The 20684-nt window shown below is 38.2% G+C and overlaps 1 protein-coding gene across 1 annotated transcript in view; it reads left to right on the top strand.

Moving 5' to 3' along the window:
- Window positions 1-14921: 14921 nt before the first annotated feature.
- SLCO6A1 (solute carrier organic anion transporter family member 6A1) overlaps window positions 14922-20684 on the top strand; it is a 104262-nt gene continuing 98499 nt past the window's right edge. The window contains exon 1 of the mRNA XM_073801948.1: window positions 14922-15421. Coding sequence (XP_073658049.1) covers window positions 14922-15421 — 500 coding nt within the window. The remainder of the gene's footprint in view (window positions 15422-20684) is intronic.

Below are 20684 nucleotides of genomic sequence, written 5' to 3'. Positions count from 1 at the left end.
TGCAGAAGCCCTAGAAAACTAATACAGACAGACCCACACAGACTTTTAGAAGACCTGATCTTAAGAGCACTGACACTTGATGGGAATCTTAAAGCCGTTCTCCAACCTGAGCTCATATTACCTCCCCACTGCTGCCCCTTGCCCCCTGGACTCACAGTGTTATCATTCGGTGAATCTCCCAAACTCAGCAGAGCCTGTACCTGCAACCTAACAGCAAGAAAGTATATCACTAATCTCAAATGGCATTTTTAATGTTAGGATTTTAATGCTGAAGCAACTCCTCAGACCTGAACTATTAATATTATTTATGTGCCTCTCCTGAACTGCTGACTAAGTTTCCTTTGCTCTCAGCTCTTGTAAAACTCTGTCACAATTCTTCCCACTGCCTTCCTTTCCTGCATTTTATCTACTGGACTGTTCCTAAACCTTGCCTTAGTCATACTGTCATCATTATATAGTAAGATAGGTAGCCCTGGTTCTAGTGATCTGCACATGAACAAGGATGTGCACAGTAGAAAAATGACAAGGTGGAAGAGCTGGGCTACCATTTTTCCCTTCACAAAAGAACAAGGATTACTAATACATGGGTTCATGTGTGACAGACCCTGTGTGTCCAACTTAAATAACTTGAACAAGAAGTTCCCTGTCTCTAGAATAATAACAGCACCTTATGTACATTGAGTTCCAACTTTTTGTGTCATGTACTGCACCAGGTACTTTGCCTATGGATTTCTAGTTGATCCTAGTAATGTCCACCATTGTCGTCATTTACTGAGTACCTACAGTGTGTTTACACTGTAGTAGGTTTTTTTTTTTGCGGTACGTGGGCCTCTCACTGTTGTGGCCTCTCCTGTTGCGGAGCACAGGCTCCGGACGCACAGGCTCAGCGGCCATGGCTCACGGGCCTAGCCGCTCCGCGGCATGTGGAATCTTCCCGGACCAGGGCACGAACCCGTGTCCCCTGCATCGGCAGGCGGACTCTCAACCACTGCGCCACCAGGGAAGCCCTGTAGTAGGTTTTATTACACTTAGTTTTAATTCATACCCAGTACAAAGTCAGCCAGGCATTATTCTCCACATTTTACAGATAAGGAAACAAGTTCAGAGATGTAAAATATTTACAGTGGCAAAGTGGGAATTTTGACTGACAAGATTAATGCTCTGACAATCTAGGACAAAGTTATAAACATGAAAAGACTACCCCCTCCCCCTCAAAAAGGAAATTTAATGGGCCATAGAAGTCTCTACTTACATTGTTTATAGTCAAAGGGATTTATTGCCCTATTGGACACACTAGTGATCAATACTATCTCAAATCTGAAAGTAATAGAAGAATGAGCTTGATTCTCTCTGTATATAACATGCTAAACTTTTAATGACACAGTTTCTCCACTTCAGGCTCAAAATGTTGTGTTTATTCCCTCTCTCTATCCCCAAGCATGGGCATGGTCATGGCCTGAAATGCCATGACAAGGGCAGACAGAATGTATAAGCAGTACTTACCAGTATGTGGCTCATACCGTTACTGTCCTTTTTCTTTTTTTCATTATCTCTGACAAGTGAGTCTTTACTGGAACTCTAAATGAGAGCTGATTTCTACCAAAAAATGTACAGTAGCCTGTTGAATTACTATTGAAATGCAACAGACTGTGGCTAAATCTACTGTCTTTGAGACTGTGGGAAATGGAGTTTCCTAAAGCTCATAAGGTTAATATTACTTGCAGTAAGATGATTTTCCCAGAGATGGTGTTTTTCTATGGAATACACTAGATTTATGGCACAGTTCCAATCTAGGTTTTGAATTCTTTCTACAGACACCCTCTTATAACTTTATGAATCAAAACACAAATTCAGAAATTAATGGAAACATGAACCTAAAGATCACAATTCCAAAAGCCAGCTTGTCTTTTCTTGTCATTCAGAAAAAAATAAATTACTCTCAGTGGGAATTTAGTTTAATTTACTGCTCAAGTATTCAATTCTAAGGATTAATGACTCTTTAAATGGATTCTTTCTAAAGTAGTTCATAAAAAATTTGTTGGGAGATTATTAAGAAAAATCAATAAATTAGATATGATACAAATGTAAGTAAAATGGTCATTTCTTATTTGAGAAGGAAAAATAGCAAGGAGCTGATCTACTTCTTTTCTTGTGAGTAAAAGAAAAAAAAATCTTCCAAGAATTGCAATAATATCGATTCAGGGATTCATATCTCCCAAAGACACTAATTGCACCTTTTCTTTATTTTTGCTCTTGAGACAGTGGAACAAATGTGAAACAAGAACTGGAAAAGAGAGATGCTGATTTGTGTTTGTGTTTTCCTTCCTGACAGCTTTTCCTGGTGCCAACAGGGAGGAAGTGTAAAAGATGTATTTTAGCAAATAGAAAAACTGTAGGCTCTAAAAATTATTACCAAAGGGTAGTACTAGAAAAACAGAGAAAAGTAAACCAAATGACATAATACTCCTGGTTACAAGTTTCTATGAATTAAATAAATATTAAATACATAGTATTAGATATTTAGAACAAATAATCTTTGAGATCATTAAAAATTTCCTTTACTCTGACTTAACATTAATTTTTCCTTACTAATTTTTTCTATGTGGCTTTAAAACAAGATGTTGTATATATGTATTTATTTGTATTTGTGATATGTGTAAGAGGTATTCAAGATAGTGCCTAAGAATGTGGGCTTTAGAGACAACTTGGATGTGAATCCTGGCTGTGCCATTTGGTAAGTTTGTGACCTTGGACAAGTGATGCTACATTTTTTTGTCCAAATGGTCTCATGAGTAAACTGAATTCATAACAGCAGCTACTTCATGGTGTTGTTCTAAGGAAAAAATAAGTTAATATGGTGGCCTAAACCAGGTGCATGAACACTTCAAAGAGTGTGGGCAGTTTTACAGGAATCACTTTCCAGATCCTGAACTCAACAGGGTTGTGCCTGAGAACTTGTGGCTGGAAAAGTGGTCATGTTAGAGCATCATGCCTGTTTTCTTCTCTTTTTTCACAACTCTTCTTTACCACATTCCGAAATAAGTACATTTCTTACCCTTCCAGAGTCTTACTGTGCTGCTTTCACTTAAAGTATAAATCCTCCAGTGCTAAATAAAGTGACTACATGAAATAGTGTTAGTTCAGATAGTGAGTGGCACCAATGAGTAAAATTATGTTTTTTTGAAAGTCTGGTGATTTCCAGTTCTCTGTCTTCAACAAAACTGAAGGAAGACCTAATAGAGTTTTCAGCCGATAGATCGTTAGAAATAATTAAGGATAATAAGAACAGAGGATTCTTCCATTCCTATCTACCTCCGTCTGTGAACAAGTTTCTTAGCTTATGTGTCGTTGGTCACAATTTAAAAAATTATTTTAAATAAATAAACATATTATTTGTGTACACACACACGAATATGTATCTGTTGAATTGGGTATGGTAGGTATCAAATTGCTTTATGACCTAGCCTCAGAAGGCAGACGGCGTCCCTCTATTGTAGTCATAGCCCACCCATATTCAAGGGGAAGATACATAGATTCCAACTCTTGGTGGAGAGCTGTGAATATCACATTGTGATGGAGCTTGTTGGGTTGGATGTATTTTTGCAATCATCATTGAAAAATACCTCATATTATGAAGGGGGAAATTCTACAATTTTAAAGTTGCAAGCAGTTTTTTTTTTTTTCTGTAAATGGAGAAGTTTGAATTTACCTTTGAAGTCAGCAACCTTTATTTTAGACAAGAAATCTAAACAGTTTAATAGGGCTTTTCCTATGGGAATCCAATATCCCATTTTGAAGCGAAGAGATATAATACAGTGAGCAGTGAAATTGCTCTGCATTATAAATAAAAGTTTCTTTTTTTTTTACTTAAAAATGGAGTCACATCTCTGAAGTCCTTTCAGAATGAAAAACTCCCTGTTTTCTCCTTTTCTGTAGTCCTTGGGGAGTCCTAGTCTTAAATTCTGGGCAGGAGGGTCATGCTGAAGGACACATAGGTCAAGAGCTAAATCTAATGTGGCAGGGGGCTGGGGACTAAAAGAGAGATGTCCATAAGCACTTGCATTGGAATGGTTTGACCAGGGGATTCTAAGTAGTAGTTATATGTAATGTCTGGTTTTGTGTTCTTTGATAATTCTGTCTTCTGATATCCCAAAACTTCAGTAAAATTTTGGTTTATGTTACATTATATTGTTTTTTTTTTTTCCTTTGTAGAATTAAGGGGATGGGTTTGTGTTAGGATAAACAGCTTGTCCTGATTTCCCCAGGATTTTCTGGTTTAATACTGAAGTCCCATGTCCCAGGAAACTCCTCAGATCCAGGCAAATAAGGATGGTTGGTCCCTCTAGCTGGAGTCTGCACTTGAAATTACTTGTTGGGAGTGAAGGGTAATAGCTTAGAGAAAGCTGGTTACAGGTCAGTTAGTGGTAACCTTCAAAGAGGTATGCCATATCTTCTTTGCTTGAATCAGGCAGCAATTTAGGTATCTAGTAAATGTTAAGAAAAAGTATCCAAATCTTAGAACTAGGTAAAAGAGATTACTAGGTATCTTTTCAGTGTCATGCTAATTATTGTCTAGCTGTTCCACAGAGGTATTATCTGAGTCTCTAGGAGTGAATAACTTTGTCTTTCTTGCTATTTTAATATTGATTAGGATATTTTATATCTCTGTAGAAATTATTAACTTGTAGAAGCTGACGCACATGATTATTTTCTGATAGCAATACAAATGAATTTTGTTTAAGGGATGAAATGATTTCTGGCTTGTAAAAAAGATGAACCTCAGAAGTTGTACTTTTATTGCCCTGTAGGATATTAACTAGTTTTGTATTTAAATTAGCGTTCTTATTTTACTATCTTTTCTATAAACCACTATAAATACTCTGATTTTTTCCAATTCTTTTTCAACCAGCCTCACCATCTTGCCGGTTCCCTCATTAATGAGGTAAAAAATACTTGACTTTATTTGGGTGAGTGATGCTTTTATTTTTTTGAAAATCATATTTGGATATTAGAGATTTGTAGAATGTGTTAATATTCCTTAAAAATATCCTAGAAGGGACTTCCTTGGCTGTCCAGTGGTTAAGACTTCACCTTTCAATGCAGGGGGTGTGGGTTCGATCCCTGCTTGGAGAGCTAAGATCCCACATGCCTTGCAGGCAAAAAACCGAAAAACATAAAACAAAAGCAATATTGTAACAAATTCAATAAAGGCTTTAAAAATGGTCCACATCAAAAAAAAAATCTTTTTTAAAAAAAATATCCTAGATGGGGCTTCCCTTGTGGCACAATGGTTGAGAGTCCGCCTGCCGATGCAGGGGACACGGGTTCATGCCCCGGTCCGGGAAGATCCCACGTGCTGCGGAGTGACTGGGCCCGTGAGCCATGGCCGCTGAGCCTGCGCGTCCGGAGCCTGTGCTCCGCAATGGGAATGGGAGAGGCCCCAACAGTGACAGGCCCACGTACCGCTAAAAAAAAAAAAAAAAAAAAATCCTAGAAATTCTTGGAGGGAGTGAACCTGTAAAAGTCTGGGTTTACTACATCCTTTCTGCCTCCCAGGGTTGGGGAGACAATGAATATGATGAAGAGATGGGGTGTTCCTACAGTGCAGAAGCCTTTCTGTCCCTCCATCTTCACTGTCAGTCCCCCCAGCCTTCTTCCATCTCCCCTATCTGCAGAGTCCCTCCTCTTAGTCAGTGGATTCTATTTAATATGGTGGGGTGAGGGATGGTGCAGATTCTTCAGAACATTCAAATCAAAATATCTTCCAGTCAAACCTTTCTCTTACCAAGATGGACCTCTTCTTAATGCTTATTTATACCACATTATGATCCCCAAAGAGTCTCTGTTACTTTCCTCAGTCTCACCAAAGATGCTTTCCTAGCAGGAAGTTGGCGATGGAATCAGAATCAGAAGCAAACTATATACACTCACCTATATGTGTATGCGTATATTGTATATGTTGTCAGGGTCATAAGAGGAAAACATAACCCAGAGACCACTCTACAGTTTTTTTTAAAGAAGTTAATACCAGGAATTGGTCAAACAGGTTATGGAAACCAAACAGGGGACAGTGAGGCACTTCAGAAATTAGCAACAGAAGGAAGCTGCTCCACCCCTGGAGGGAGACAAGGAGAAGGCAGTGTTCCTGAAGCCCAGGGGCTGGAGTTAAATGGCAGAAACTGGATCGATGGGGAAGATGCAGCTGTTGCCAAAGAACTGCCAAGGCAGAGAGAGAAGGAGAGAAATATCGTGGTTTCTTCCTTCCTCCCACCTTCCCACTGGCCAAACCTAACGGGGAGCAGTGGATTACAAAGCCTGAGACTTGTAGCCTGCAGGGCCAGCGCCCTTGCGAGAAGAGAATAGCAGGCAGAGGAAGAAGGAGAGAGGAAATGGGCCAATACCAGTGCATTGTGTGGTCGGACACATAATAGGCCAACAAATGTTATATTTCTGTTCCTTCCAATTTTGTTTCATTGGCCTTTAGGTTCTTTATCTCACTACTAGAAGCTGTAAAGAAAAGTGCTTTTATAACATATTCCAGGATCTTGAATCAGGTCAAAAACTTTCTAAGAGTACAAAGGTCTGTCCTGCGCTGAATTTCTTGAAAATATCTGTATTTGAGGACAGTCAGCTTGGTTAAGCTAAATAAATGGTCACTCTCTCAGATCCTGCATTTACTTCAATACTTTTTCAGTAACTCTCTCTCTTGCTTGGCCTCCCAAAGATCTTCTTTCTCTATTTATGACTCATCCCCAAGAAAAAGAGAACTTTTACCATTGATTCCTCTTCCTCTAATTCAATTGTTGTCCTGTTCACACATACATACAGAAAACACTGGGCTTTGTGGTGGTACTAATTCCACCCCCCTTTGCCTTTGAGTTCTGAATACATTAAAAAAGATACAGAAGTGCAACACAAAGTAAAATACCAGCTGTACTACTGGAAAAGCTATATTGAAGAGCATAATTGGAACTTGAAAGTGAAATATACTTGTTCTTTCCACTGAATTGAGCTTACCATGTCATCATAGGTAGAGAGAACAGATAACTGCAGCCCAGTGTCCTGCAGGTTCAGTGTCCTTCCCCTATTTTCACCAGTTTGATAAATTAATCCTCCTTCTTGGGGGATAATCAAATAATGTGGTGATGGGAGTGACCAGAAGTAATCTTCAATGTTTCTTTCTGAGGAATATAGGAGACTTCTCTTTTTGTAGAAATGAAAGAAGAACAGTAATAGATGTTTCCCCCAGTCAAATTACCACCTACATAAAATGTCAGTCAATCAGTTAAAAGCTAATTGTGGGCCAGTTTAGCCCCATTGGTTACCAATTTGTATGTAATCAATCCCTGCCTTAAAATTGTGCACATCAGGTATTCCTGATTAAAAGAATTTTAAAATACCGATTAAAATTTTTTCTTTAAAAATGTTTTGCTTTAAAACTCAAGTTTTACGAATATATTATGCACTGTTATAAAAGTTAGCATGGTATAAACAAAAATATACTGTTGTACCCTGAGTATAATCAGTAAGTCCAATTCAGCTCTCACAGAGTACTGGAGACATAATTAGGAACATTAAATCATTTTGTGGTTGAAAATATTTTCCTGAAAGAAAGGTAAGTAAAAAATGTAACAGCATGTTGAAGTCTATTTTAAATGTCTAAATACTTTCTTTTAAACTTAATATAAAAATGAAAGTATCTGCCCACTAGATGGCGGCAAATTAAATCTTTTAAAACGGCACTTCTGTTAAAGTAGAGGGGAAAGGAAGTCCCTGCTGGCAGTCAAGTTGTTAGGGAAGAAGTAGGAATTTAGACAGAAACCATGACTTGTAAAATGCACTGGCAAGTCAGATAAATTCTATCAACCAAATTGTGATTACAGACTATCTATATTGGTCTCCTAAGGTTAAATCTTTTTAACCCCAATTCCTTTGAACACATATGTTCTAAGAAAATAGCACAGAACAAACTGATCCAACTCCCCACAGTCTTCTGAGTTCTGAAAATACAGTCATTGACTGTGACAGAGACTGGCCCAATTTACAGATTCTACATAATGTTTGCCAAGATCACCCATGACTAACTCTTGCACCCCAAACCCTTTCTGTACACTTCCCTACCACCCTCCTTTTGGTATTCATTCCCTCTTGCTTCAGTTAGACTTATAGAGGTGTTCCTGGTCATACTGGCTGATGAGCTTAAAGCTCATGTATCAATGAGACATGCTATTATCAAACTTACTAAGGAATTATTTTCAAAGTTGCTATAATATTGAAATAGATTTATTTCAGTAATGTAAGTCAAATGTTGTCAATAGGGAAGAAGCAAACCATTAAATATACATTCTGACGAAGACTCTCTCCTTGACCAAACTTTACACAAGTTCCTTTGTAGCACTCTTTTCAACTAGTCTAAGCCACTCTTAGTAAAGAATCTGCTAAGTCATCATCCTCCACCCTTGATATTTGATCACTTTTGGTATCTCATCAAGTTCCTCATCTGCACCTTTGATGTATAAATCCTTGGCCTTCCTTTAGCAAGAATCTTGTTAACAAGATACCCTTGATGCCTCCTTGGTAATTTTCCAACCACTGACACCCTTAATCTGCTCTTTGGATATAAATTCCCATTTGTCTTTGTCGTATTTGGAGTTGAGCTCAATTTCTTACCCCTATTACAGTAGTCTTGAATAGTCTTCCTTACTATTTTAACAATTGTGACAATAATTTAATAGTACATTTTAATTTTTTAATGTTTTACTTGTTTTCAAAAATTGCAATCTAGCAATTATTCTGAATGGCTTTAAACCTAAGTTATTTTTAAAGTGCTTTATTTCTAACAGGCATACATTTCTTTTTCTTCACCATCTCTCTTCTCATTCAGCTGTATATTACTTCACTCATTGACCTCTTAAATGATCTTCTAGTATCTTCAACTCCAATCCACTCAATCATCTTGAATTCCTAGGCTTCACTAGCTAATTAATAAAAAATTATATTCACTTTAACATAACACATTCTTAATCGAAGGGTCTCCGCTCTCCCAGATACTTCTGAGCACCTCTATTTCCACAAAAATGTCAGTCAGGGAGTCATTCCCAGGTATCTACATATTCTTTTTTTCCAGGTCCTTCCCTGTCAGAGTAGTTTGCTGTTCTTAAAGCTGCTTCAGGGGACTTCCCTGGTGGCACAGTGGTTAAGAATCTGCCTGCCAATGCAGGGGATGTGGGTTCGATCCCTGGTCCGGGAAGATCCCACATGCTGCAGAGCAACTAAGCCCATGCACCACAACTACTGAACCTGCGCTCTAGAGCCCATGAGCCACAGCTACTGAGCCCACATGCCACAACTACTGAAGCCCACACGTCTAGAGCCCATGCTCCTCAACAGTAGAAGCCACCACAATGAGTAGCCTGCGCACCGCAACGAAGAGAGTAGACCCCCACTCGCCGCAACTAGGGAAAGCCGGTGCATAGCAACAAAGACCCAACACAGCCAAAAATAAATAAATAAAATTTTTAAAAGTAAAAATAATAAATAAAAGTCATCCAGTCTGTGTTTAAAAAAAAAAATCTGCTTCAGGAAACCTTAAAACTCATTGTTACAACTTTTTTTTTTTTTCGGTACACGGGCCTCTCACTGCCGTGGCCTCTCCCGTTACGGAGCACAGGCTCCAGACGTGCAGGCTCAGCGGCCATGGCTCATGGGCCCAGCCGCTCCGCGGCATGTGGGATCTTCCTGGACCGGGGCACGAACCCGTGTCCCCTGCATCGACAGGCGGACTCTCAACCACTGCGCCACCAGGGAAGCCCTCACTGTTACAACTTTTAACTTTCTTTCTAAATGTCTTAAACCTCATCTGTAATGTCTCTCACAGAAAACGTCAGTTTAGGCTATTCTGCTTCTTGAGAACATTATTACTTATTCTGCCACTTCTTTAAGGATAAGCTCAAGTGTTGCCCTCTCACTGTAGCCTTTTGTGAGAACATCTGCTCATAGATTCCCCCCTCAATTAAGTCAACTTCTATCCATTGATTGAGGTCTAACTTACAGAGGGCTACACATAGTAGGTACTTTTTAATATAAATGTTCATGATTCTAGTAACTTGATAAGTAATTATATTTGTTTGAATATCTACAATATGCCAAGAACTGTGCTAAACACTTTTAGTATGTTGCTTTTAATATTCACAATAATATATTAAATAGTATACTATCCTTCCTTTACAATTGAGGAACTAAGGGTCAGAATGTTTAAAAGACTTACCCCATACGTAATAACTAAGCAGAAGAGCTAGATCCAAAGTCTATGTTTCATTCACTATACATAATGCTTCTTTCATGCCACCTACCATTGTTTTCCTTTGGGTTTAAAAAATTATTTAGTGCTTCATTTATCCAGCAGTCACAGTCAGACTTCTAATCTCAGAAAACTAAAGAGATTCATGGGAAGCCAAAAAAAACAGTAAAATTTAAAAACCTGTAATCATTGAGAAAAGCAGTACTTATAGCACCTACATTTTTTTGTTTGTTTGTTTTGTTTTTTTGTGGTATGTGGGCCTCTGACTGTTGTGGCCTCTCCCGCTGCGGAGCACAAGCTCTGGACGCGCAGGCCCAGCGGCCGTGGCTCACGGGACCAGCTGCTTCGCGGCATGTGGGATCTTCCAGGACCGGGGCACGAACCCGTGTCCCCTGCATCGGCAGGCGGACTCTCAACCACTGCGCCACCAGGGAAGCCCAGCACCTACATTTTTAATATTTTTAGTGGTACGTTGCATTTATTTTCAGTGCAGAAACTGCAGATCTTAAATTTTGTGTAGAATATGTAATAAGTTTGATTACATAATTATGGGAGGCAACATATTAGAAACTGTAGCAAAAAGTCACTACTCTTAAGCAGAGAGGAAGCAAGAATCATTTACCAAGGCTAACCTAAGCAAATGATGGCAATTTACTAAAGGAGCAAACAGTTCTATATCCCTTAATAACTAAGGTCATTTCTGTATTAAACCACTTTACAGTAATTTGTACCATCATGTATATCTGCTTTATTGACTCATTTGGCAAAAAGAGTTTTATGAATTACTCTTAACAGGTTACTTTAGTGAGTAGTTCTTCCTATATACAAGTTTAGAGGTTTTAGCTGAAATAAATATTATATGGTGTATATTTAGCAGCACCTCATAAACATTCATTGTTTAATTCAAGCTGGTCTCGAAATATCTTAAGCTGTTGGATTGCTGAATTTATCAGGGACTGCTTTACTTGACATCTATATTTCAACGCCTATATTGAAATTTTATGCAATAGTCACTTGTTAACTTCTAGAAAATATGCAAAAGGATTTTAATATCCATACTTTTATAGATTCAAAGACAGTTTTCTCACATTTAGTATTTCCAAAATTGGGATATGTTTTATAAGTCTTATTTACATTTTCTATAAAAAGCTGTTTTAAATCAGTGATCTGTCTTTTAGGAAAATAGTCTACATATGAAGATGTTCATTTCAGAATTGTCAGAGCAAAAATTGGAAACAAGCCAATTTCATCAATATGGGAGTGCTTAAATAAATTATATTAAATTCATACGATGGAATTCTATGTAGACATTGTACCACCATATAAAGAGAATCAACGTGGATTGTTGAGTGTGATGTTTACTGAGGTTAAATGTGCAAGGCAAGAAAGAGCTACTATTTCTTCTTAAAAACTTAGGCTACAATTCTTGTAACTGAATGGCAGTGCCCCATTAGGTAATAAAAACCTTGTGATTAGACACTTCTCCACTTGAATAAGCACTACGATTAAAAAAGACACAACTAAATAATTTAGCTTGGCTTTAAAAAACAAATTTATTTATACAAATGGAAAAAGCCTCATTTTATAGTAAAATATAACAGATATAGAATGCCAAAGCATCAGTTAAATAATTAATAACTAAAAGAATTATTGTTAATTCTGTGATTTAAATAAATTCTAGTCCTAAAATTACTTACAGACTTAACTTTTTAAAACTAAAAGGAACCTCTGTCATTGCACTCTCCATTACAGTAGTTATCAGCCGCATGTAGCTTATTGAGCACTTGAAATGTGGCCAGTACAAACTGAGATATGCTCTCAGTGTAAAATACACACTAAATACTGAAGATTTAGTAGGAATGAAAGAATATAAAATATCTTATTATAGTTAACGGTTTTAAAATATTGATTACATGCTGAAATGACAATATTTTGAACATATTTGGTTAAAGAAAATATATAATTCAAATTAATTTGACCTGTTTTTATTTTTTATGGTGGGCACTAGAAAAATTTTAATTACACATGTGCTGACATTTTATATCTATTGGACAGCACTGCTCTAAAACTTTTATTTCTTAGAGACTTGGAAACTTCAAAGGTCTCAGTTCTGGCCAAAAGTAAAAAGAAGTTAGTAAGGAATCATTTATTACTTCTTTTTGATGCTCCTTTGGACTTAAAAAAAAAATTGTGATCAGAATAACAACCACAAAAAAGCCACGGGCAGAACTTCCCCGAGGACTTCATCTATCCCTCAGGATGCAGTTGTGCTAATAAGGTGTCATTGCAATGACCTTCTAACATATGCTGTCTCGTACAGTGAAAGGACATATCACTTTATGACTGTCACCTACTGCTTTCAGTAGTGATTTCCAAACTTAACATTCGTAAGGGGCTAAATCTTTTTTTTTCTCCATGGATACTTTAAACATCACTGGGTATTTAAAATATGGCTACACGATCATACAGTTGTATCCTTGCATAAAGGATTACTCAGATGACCTTGGAAGCAAGTCAAAGATCAATAAATCAGAATCGGGAGGGGAGATCATCTCTGTCAGTTTCCTTGATAAGGTACTAGTGCTACCCAAGTAAGTAATGCAGTTGAGAATCTAGAAATATGCAGATATTAAAGGGTAAAATGTTATTTATAGAATCATAGCTGGAAGTTTAATACTTCTAGCTAAAAATGCTTCTTATAAAATCTTCTGTTCATGGAATGAATGTTCTTTGTTTTCTGCATAGGTTTCCCAGGGTAAATCAATCCAAGGACAATATTTCTCTGGTTTTATCTTTACCCTAGTTATATGCTCCATGCTCCTTTAAAGATTTCCCTAAGTATTACTAATAGTTTCCATTGGTTGTAGTCATTGTCTTCCTGTAGCAGCCAATTTTTAATTAGTTAATTAATTACTAATCAAATCTTAATAAAATTCTTTAAAGTGCTAAGCACTGTTCCCTCAAGATGTGTTCAGTTTGGTGGAGAAATATATATACAAATAACATGAGATGCTTGTTTTAATGGAGATTTATATGGTCAAAGTGAAATTGTAGCATGAAGTCTTTGGGAAGTCACAATGAACTGAGTAGAACTGGAACATGAAGACCAAAGTCATAATAAAGTCAGTCAGAAGGCAGTAGTCAAAGCATGAAGAGCCTTGCAAATTTCATCCTGAAAAATCACAGGTTTCCAAATTGTTTTTGAACTATGGAATCCTTTATTCAAATAAAATATTACATAGAGTCTCAGAGGGTAAGACAGGTAAATAGATTGCAGTACTGGAAATCCTCTTCTAACACTGGGTCTGAAGAGTTCCCAAGAGTTAGGAAGAAAAATAAATTACAGATGACTACCAAGACTTCAGACTGAGAGGGTGATCATTGTATATGTATTTACGTATATTTGACAAATTAAGTTTCTTAGTATAGGCAAAATAACATTTCCATTCACCAATGGGCATATAGCTCTGCTGAAGAAAGCCCAGCCTCAGGTCAATGGTGGTGTCTCTGGTACCTTCCTCCCCAGTTCTTCTCGGTGATTTTTTTTCCCCTGGTCTACCAGCCCCAGTACCATTTTAGCAGCACAAAAACTTGTTGAAGAGCTGGATTGTTTTTGATAACACAACGTCTAATCCAGGGGAGGAAAGATAGTTTCATTTCTCCTGGAAAGTCATCCTCCCCATACATATGTCCTGAATAACTTGTATTTCTGCCTAAGAAAAGAAAACCGATAATAAATTGCATTTTTACATAAAAACACACGTTTCATATCCTGGTAATATTCTCTTACATTCTTTCTTTTCAGAAGGATTTTTGTGCCTGGGAAAGTACATTGTTTTTTCATCTTGCTGGTTTTCATCCATTTGCTGCTAAGTGAAGTGTTTTACACATAGAAATTATTGTCCTGGAAACTCTATCCCTAGTTAAAAACAGAAAGGATTACTATTTTCCTCCCTAAATAGGGGAATGGGAAAATGATTTACTTTCCCAGGTACAAAAACAACCCTACTCTAATGGAAAGGAAGTTTCTTTTTCATGTCTTCTGATTTCTCCTGGTCATTTAACAATTTTCAGGTTGTTTCTAGCGAGATCATCCAGTTCAAAAAACACCACGATAAAATAAGTCTGGGTAAACTGGGAGACAGTTCTACTGTCCCATTATTGAACATTTCTCTTTCCTTGCTTCCTAATGAGAAAGTATTAAATAAGTAGTAGCATCCTTTGATGGTAGTGGATCAAAATATCTAATGGATCCTTTGCATTAGAGTTCCTCTGGCGGTCCCTGTCTGTGTGAGCAGTTATCAAAATCTAGTCGTACTAGCTTTCGCTCCACCCCCCTCCCCCTCCCCACGTGGAAGCAAAGAAGGAAACAGCCCTGTAAGCTCTCCCAGGGTAACTGTCAGCCTCCCCGCGGGACGTTTGCCTCCTGCCCAAGGAGAAACGTTCCCTCTGGAGGTTTGGGTGGCCACCAGTTCCCCGACGTCCGGGCCCAGCAGGCTTTTCCGCTGAAGCAAGGAGAGCAGGCCGCACCGAGCCTGTGGGAACCGCAGCCCACGGCCCGCCCCGCCTGCGCCGCCCAGCGTCAGCCACGACCCCTGCCTCAGCGGGCCGCGGCGGAGCCATGCAAGAAGCCCTAGTAGAAGTGGAGCCCCGGGCTGCGCTGGCCCAACCTGCCGAGAACACTGTGCCCTCGGAGGCCGAGGCCGGGAAAGCTAGGGGAAAAAACCCGCTCTTCAGGATCTTTCCAGCTAACCTAATCAAGTTCGGAAGGTTCAGAGAAAGAGACCAGGCTGGGTCCACGCCTTCCAGTATCAAGAAGGTACGGGAAAAACAGAAAGAGAGTTTGGAGGGGCCCTGCGGCTTGGGCTGTATGACTTTTCCCCGCTGTCAGCGTTTTAACAACATCCGTTGCTTCCTGATTTTCTTCTGCATCCTGGTCATCTCTCAATGTAAGCCTGACGGGGGGCTGGGTAGAGGAGAGGTGGTTCTGGTGCGGGCCAATGCGGGGCGTCAGAGGGTTGCCTACGTTGGGGAGGCGGAAGAGGGACGAGGTGCGTGGGGAGAGCTACGTGTGGTGTGGTGGCCCCGCTTCGTGTGGCGGGACTCTCCAGCGTCCTCAAGGTACGTCTGGAATCAAAGCTGGTTAAACGGGCCACTGCCTGGTTTACTTCACCTCATCAGGCACCTGATGGACATAATCCCCCCTCCGTGTGTGAAGGGGGCCTGGCCTCCAGAGAGCCTGATGGAGGGAGGGTGGCGTTGAGTCGTTGAACCGTTGTTTGGTCACCAGCCCTGAGAAGCTCTGTCATTCAGGGCTGAATCACTTGGGAGATTAAAATAAAGTCGAAAACAGTATCTGTGATCACCAGGTTGTTTCTGCTTCTACCCACAATTTTGAGACACATTGGCCAAGCCACTTGTCTCCTGGATCTTGTTTCCTTATGTGTGGATTGAAGAGGTGGAGTGGGACCTCAAACTATATCAGAGAAACCAAACTCAAAGGTGTTTATCTTTGCCCACACAGTTTGAAGAAGAGTGTGAATTTGAATGCTTTTAGAGAAGGCATATATTTTCTACTTGGCCACAGCCCTCACCGCTCCCATTACACCTAGATTCTTTACTATCCTGTTTACACTGATGATATTGGAGTTTGCCAAACATGATCTGTTTTTGCTCTAAAATGCTGTGACTAAATAACTTCAATAAAAAGGCTATATGTGATAAGTACCATATGAGAGGAACAAATAAATAGTCATCAGTTTGTCTTGAGAAATCATTAAAGAAGTTTCTTTGAGAAAGAAGCATTTGAATTATGCCTTGACAAATAGGTATAGTGATAGCTGGGGATGTAGAATATTTATTGAATAAGGAAATGAATGAAAGAGTGTTTTGGTAAGTAAACACTTAGTTACAGGAAAGCCTTGTTTTAGAATGGTGAGTGACAAGTTTGGCTGGATGATGGTTTCACCTAACCACCCAAACCGGTAATTATATTTATTTTATTCATCGTGTCTCCCCAGGACCTAATATAGTGACTGAGGCAGAAAAGACAATAAATATGTATTGAATACATAAGTAAATTAAAAAAGAAGAAAAAGACAAATTGTGGCCACATTATGAAGGTCTTTAAATATCAGACTGAGAATTCTGAAAGGATACTAAAAGTTGATTACTTCCCATTAATGTACTGGGTTAATAAGTCAGGTGCTTTACAAGCATCATCTCAATATAATCTCCCTATTCGGTGGGTAATGTGGAGCCAGTGAACGTTTTTAACAAGTGGTTGCAGTGAATGGTTTTTAGCTCTACTGCTTATTAACTGACTTCATACGGATCATTAGCACAGTTTGGGTATAAATACTGAGTCTTTCATTCATAAATGAATTTATGAATTTATTTAAATGAATTCTTCATTTTCCATTTATCAATTCATTTATTTACTGTTACATTTTAAACAATTTCAAACATACAGAAAGGGTGCAAAGGCAATACAAAGCATTCCTACCTCCCCTTCACCTAGATTCTCCAGTTGTTTACATTTTACCACATTTGTTCCTTCACCTTTTCTTTCCTATACTTATAGACTTTTTCAGACATGGTGCCCCATCACTGCTAAATACTCCAGTGTGCATCTTCCCAAAGTGAGGACATGCTGCTGCATAACCACCTTACACCCCTCCCAGTCAGGAATATCAGTGTGACACCACCATCATGTTATGAATTCGTACCCCCACTTACATATTGCCAACTGTCTCAATATTTTCTCCTTTCCCTTTTTGGTCCAAAATTCTATCCAGGAACACATGTTGCATTTAGTTGTCATACTTTAGACTTCCTCTTTAGTCTTCAACAGTTCCTCATTCTTTCCCTGTTTCTTATGTCCATGCCAGTCTTAAAGTATATGGGTCTTTCATTCTCTATGTTGAACTTTGACATGGTTTTTTTTGATCATTCCTTATGACCAGACTCAGGCCATACCTGCCTGCCTGCCACCCTCTCCCTCTCTCCCCGCAAATCTGTGATTTGCCTTTTCATTTTCTTGTGCCTTTTTGATGAAAAAGGTGTTCACTTTTGTTGAAGTCCAGTTTCTTAATTTTTTATGGTTCATTCTTTTTGGTTTCTATCTAAGAATGTATTGCCTAACTCAATGTCATGAAGATTTTCTGCTTTGTTGTTTTCTAGAATTTTTATGGTTTAGCCCTTATGTTTAGATCTCTGATCCATTTTGAATGATTTTTTTGTGTGTGTATGGAAAGAGTCAAAAATAATTTTTCTCCATATGGATACTTTATTCCAGCATGATTTATTAAACAGACCGTCTTTTGACCCATTGCATTACCTTGACACTGTTGTTGAAATTCTAATCTCTAGAATCTTTTTCTAGCCTCTCTATTCTGTTTTATTGAACTAATATGTCTAACTTATGCAAATGCTGTATTGCATTGTTTACTCTGGTTTTCTTATATGTTTTGAAATCAGGTATTTTTATGACTTTGTTCTTTTTAAAAGTTGTTTTGGCTATCCTAGTTACTTTGCCTCTCCACATTAATTGTAGAATCAATTTGTTTAATTCTGTAAAAAAACTTACTGGGATTTTAGTTGGGTATGCTTTGATTGTATAGGTTTGGAGAAAATTCACATCTTTTTTTCTTTTGATTTATTATAAGAAAGAATACAGAAATTACTATTGCTCAAAACAGTCATTCTATGGGAAACCTCAAATAGCAAATTAGAATTATATATATATATATATATATAAAATTTTCTTTTTTTGAAAGATAGTTGCTAGGAGAGTAGATTTTCAGACCCCAATGAAAGATTCATTTTGCAATCAGCTTAAGCCTATATATATATTTTTTAACATCTTTATTGGAGTATAATTGCTTTACAATGTTGTGTTAGTTTCTGCTGTATAACAAAGTGAATCAGCTGTATGTATACATATAACCCCATATCTCCTCCCTCTTGCATCTCCCTCCCACCCTCCCTATCCCACCCCTCTAGGTGGTCACAAAGCACCGAGCTGATCTCCCTGTGCTGTGCGGCTGCTTCCCCCTAACTATCTGTTTTACATTTGGGAGTGTGTATATGTCCATGCCACTCTCTCACTTTGTCCCAGCTTACCCTTCCCCCTCCCTGTGTCCTCAAGTCGATCCTCTACAGAAAATTGACATCTTAACAATACTGAGTGTTCTGATGCCTGACCATGGTGTATCTATTTAGGTCTTCTCTCCTGCAAGTTTGCTGTATTAATTTATTAGTTTTAGGAGGCTTTTGGCAGATTCCTTAGGATTTTTAACTACGTGATCATGTCAGCTGTGAATCAGGATGGTTTTACTTCTTTCTTCCCAGTCTGTATGCTTTTTATTTCTTTTTTTTGCTTTCTTGTACTGACTAGGACCTCCAGTACAATGTTGAATAGAAGTTCTGCAAAGAGATATTCATTTATTTTTCCTGATTTTAGGTAGAAATCATTTAGCCTTTCACAATTAAGTATGTTAACTGCAGGGTTTTTGTGGATACTCTTCACCAGTTTGTAGATGTTCCCTTTTATTCTTAGTTGGTTGGGAATTTTTGTCATCAATGGTGTTGAATTTTATCAAGTGTTTCTTTTCCTGTATCTACTGAGACCATGATATGGTTTTTCTTATTTATTCTATTAACATTATATATTGTGTTTTTTGATTTTTGGATTTTTAACCAACCTTGCATTCCTGCGATAAACCCTTATTGCTGGCCTATTATCTTTTTTTATAGATTGCTGGATTCAATTTGCCAAAATTTTGCTAAGAATTTTTTTTAATGAGAGTATTGGTTTGTAGTTTTCTTGGAATGTTTTTGTCTGTCTTTAGTATCAGGTTATACTGGCCTTATTAAATTAATTTGGATGCATTCCTTTCTCTTCTTTTTTCTGAAAGAGTTTATGTATGATTGGGTGCCTACACAAACTCTTTCAGAATTAGTTTGTCGATTTATTGCCTCTCTATATCAATATTAGTATCAGCTTTTTGCCTCTCAGCTCCAAACTCATCCTTTTTGCCTGCTCTGTGAAAATAGACCTGGGCCCTTTAAATATTTTTCTTTGTGAGCTGTCACAATGTTAAATTTTATCAGTAGAAGGTACTGGAGAGCCATTACACAGGAAATTTTACTTCTTGGTTCCAGTGTGTTTGCTTGACAAGCTCCTGCAGTGTATACAGATTTCTCTATCATCAGGCTGTTGCAGTGCTTGCATCTTCTCCAGTATCACTCTGCTGTAGTGCATGGTGTCCAGAAGCACTCAGTGGCTGGCAGCTTCCTTTGGCATTCCCGAGCTTTCCCCAGCACATAGAAGGAGAACTACCACAAAGTTTTAGAGTATAGATTTCCTGCCAGTTTCGTTAGCATGGCACCACAGTGACTTCTTGGTCGTTCAATAAGCCATGGCTATGCTCTCTTCAGCAAGGTCTGAATTTTAGCCCTTCAGTGCTCCCTTTCAGCCCTGGGGGAGTGGTTGTTCCTTATATGGGCTATTTCTATATTCTTTAGCATTCTCTTTACATCTAACTAGCTAATGCCTTGTTACATGAATCTCCTGTTATAGTTAATAATTCTTTATACTAAACTTTTCTTGTTCAAATTACTGTGTGGTTTCTCTCTTCTGATTGGATTCAGACTGTTATGGAATTGGTATCAGGAGTAGTCCCAGAAGATATACTCATAAAGTTGTAATTTTAGGATTGGTTTTGTTATGCCTTTAATCTTGAGTGAAGTGCTGAGCTCTTTGCCAGTGGAAGACGGGTAGTAGTTCTTGGCATGTAGTGGTATCATAACTAATCAAGCTATCACCTAGGCTTGATTGGGATGAAATGCCAAATGAAGCATGTACCTTGAAAGCTGAGTGGATGCTTAATTTACCTTATGGTAGTAATGATGACTATAAGGACTCTGGTGATGGATGGAATCTTTTGAATGCCCTTAAGCACTTATGAAGAGAAAATGACAAACTTAGGTTTGTTAACTCTCAGCTCATGTTATAGTCTGAGAATTCAAGGGCTCCCATCAAAGCCCTGAAGTAAGCTCTCATTTCTTTTAACCACAGAACAGATGTTTCTGGAAATCAAACGCAAAATGTAAATGTATGGATTGATGAATTATAATGACAGTTGAATTCAAAATCTTGTCAAATTTGCCCTGTGTCTTCCCCTCTCTTATGTATTCAAGAAGAGTGTTAATTTTTCAGTCTGTTCAGTTTGTTACTTACTAGGACATAGTGGTAACTTCTAAGCTCTTTACATGTGGAACTGAACTGTGTGTAAGTATTTGTGTGGACATATATTTTCATTTCTCTGGATTTATACCTAGGAGTGAAATTGCTCAGTCATACAATGCCTCTACAGTTTAA

This window comes from Tursiops truncatus, chromosome 3, assembly GCF_011762595.2.
Source record: "Tursiops truncatus isolate mTurTru1 chromosome 3, mTurTru1.mat.Y, whole genome shotgun sequence".
In the NCBI taxonomy this organism is placed as follows: domain Eukaryota; kingdom Metazoa; phylum Chordata; class Mammalia; order Artiodactyla; family Delphinidae; genus Tursiops; species Tursiops truncatus.
The sequence above is the reverse complement of the archived record's forward strand: the minus strand, read 5'-3'. Positions and strand labels throughout refer to the sequence as shown.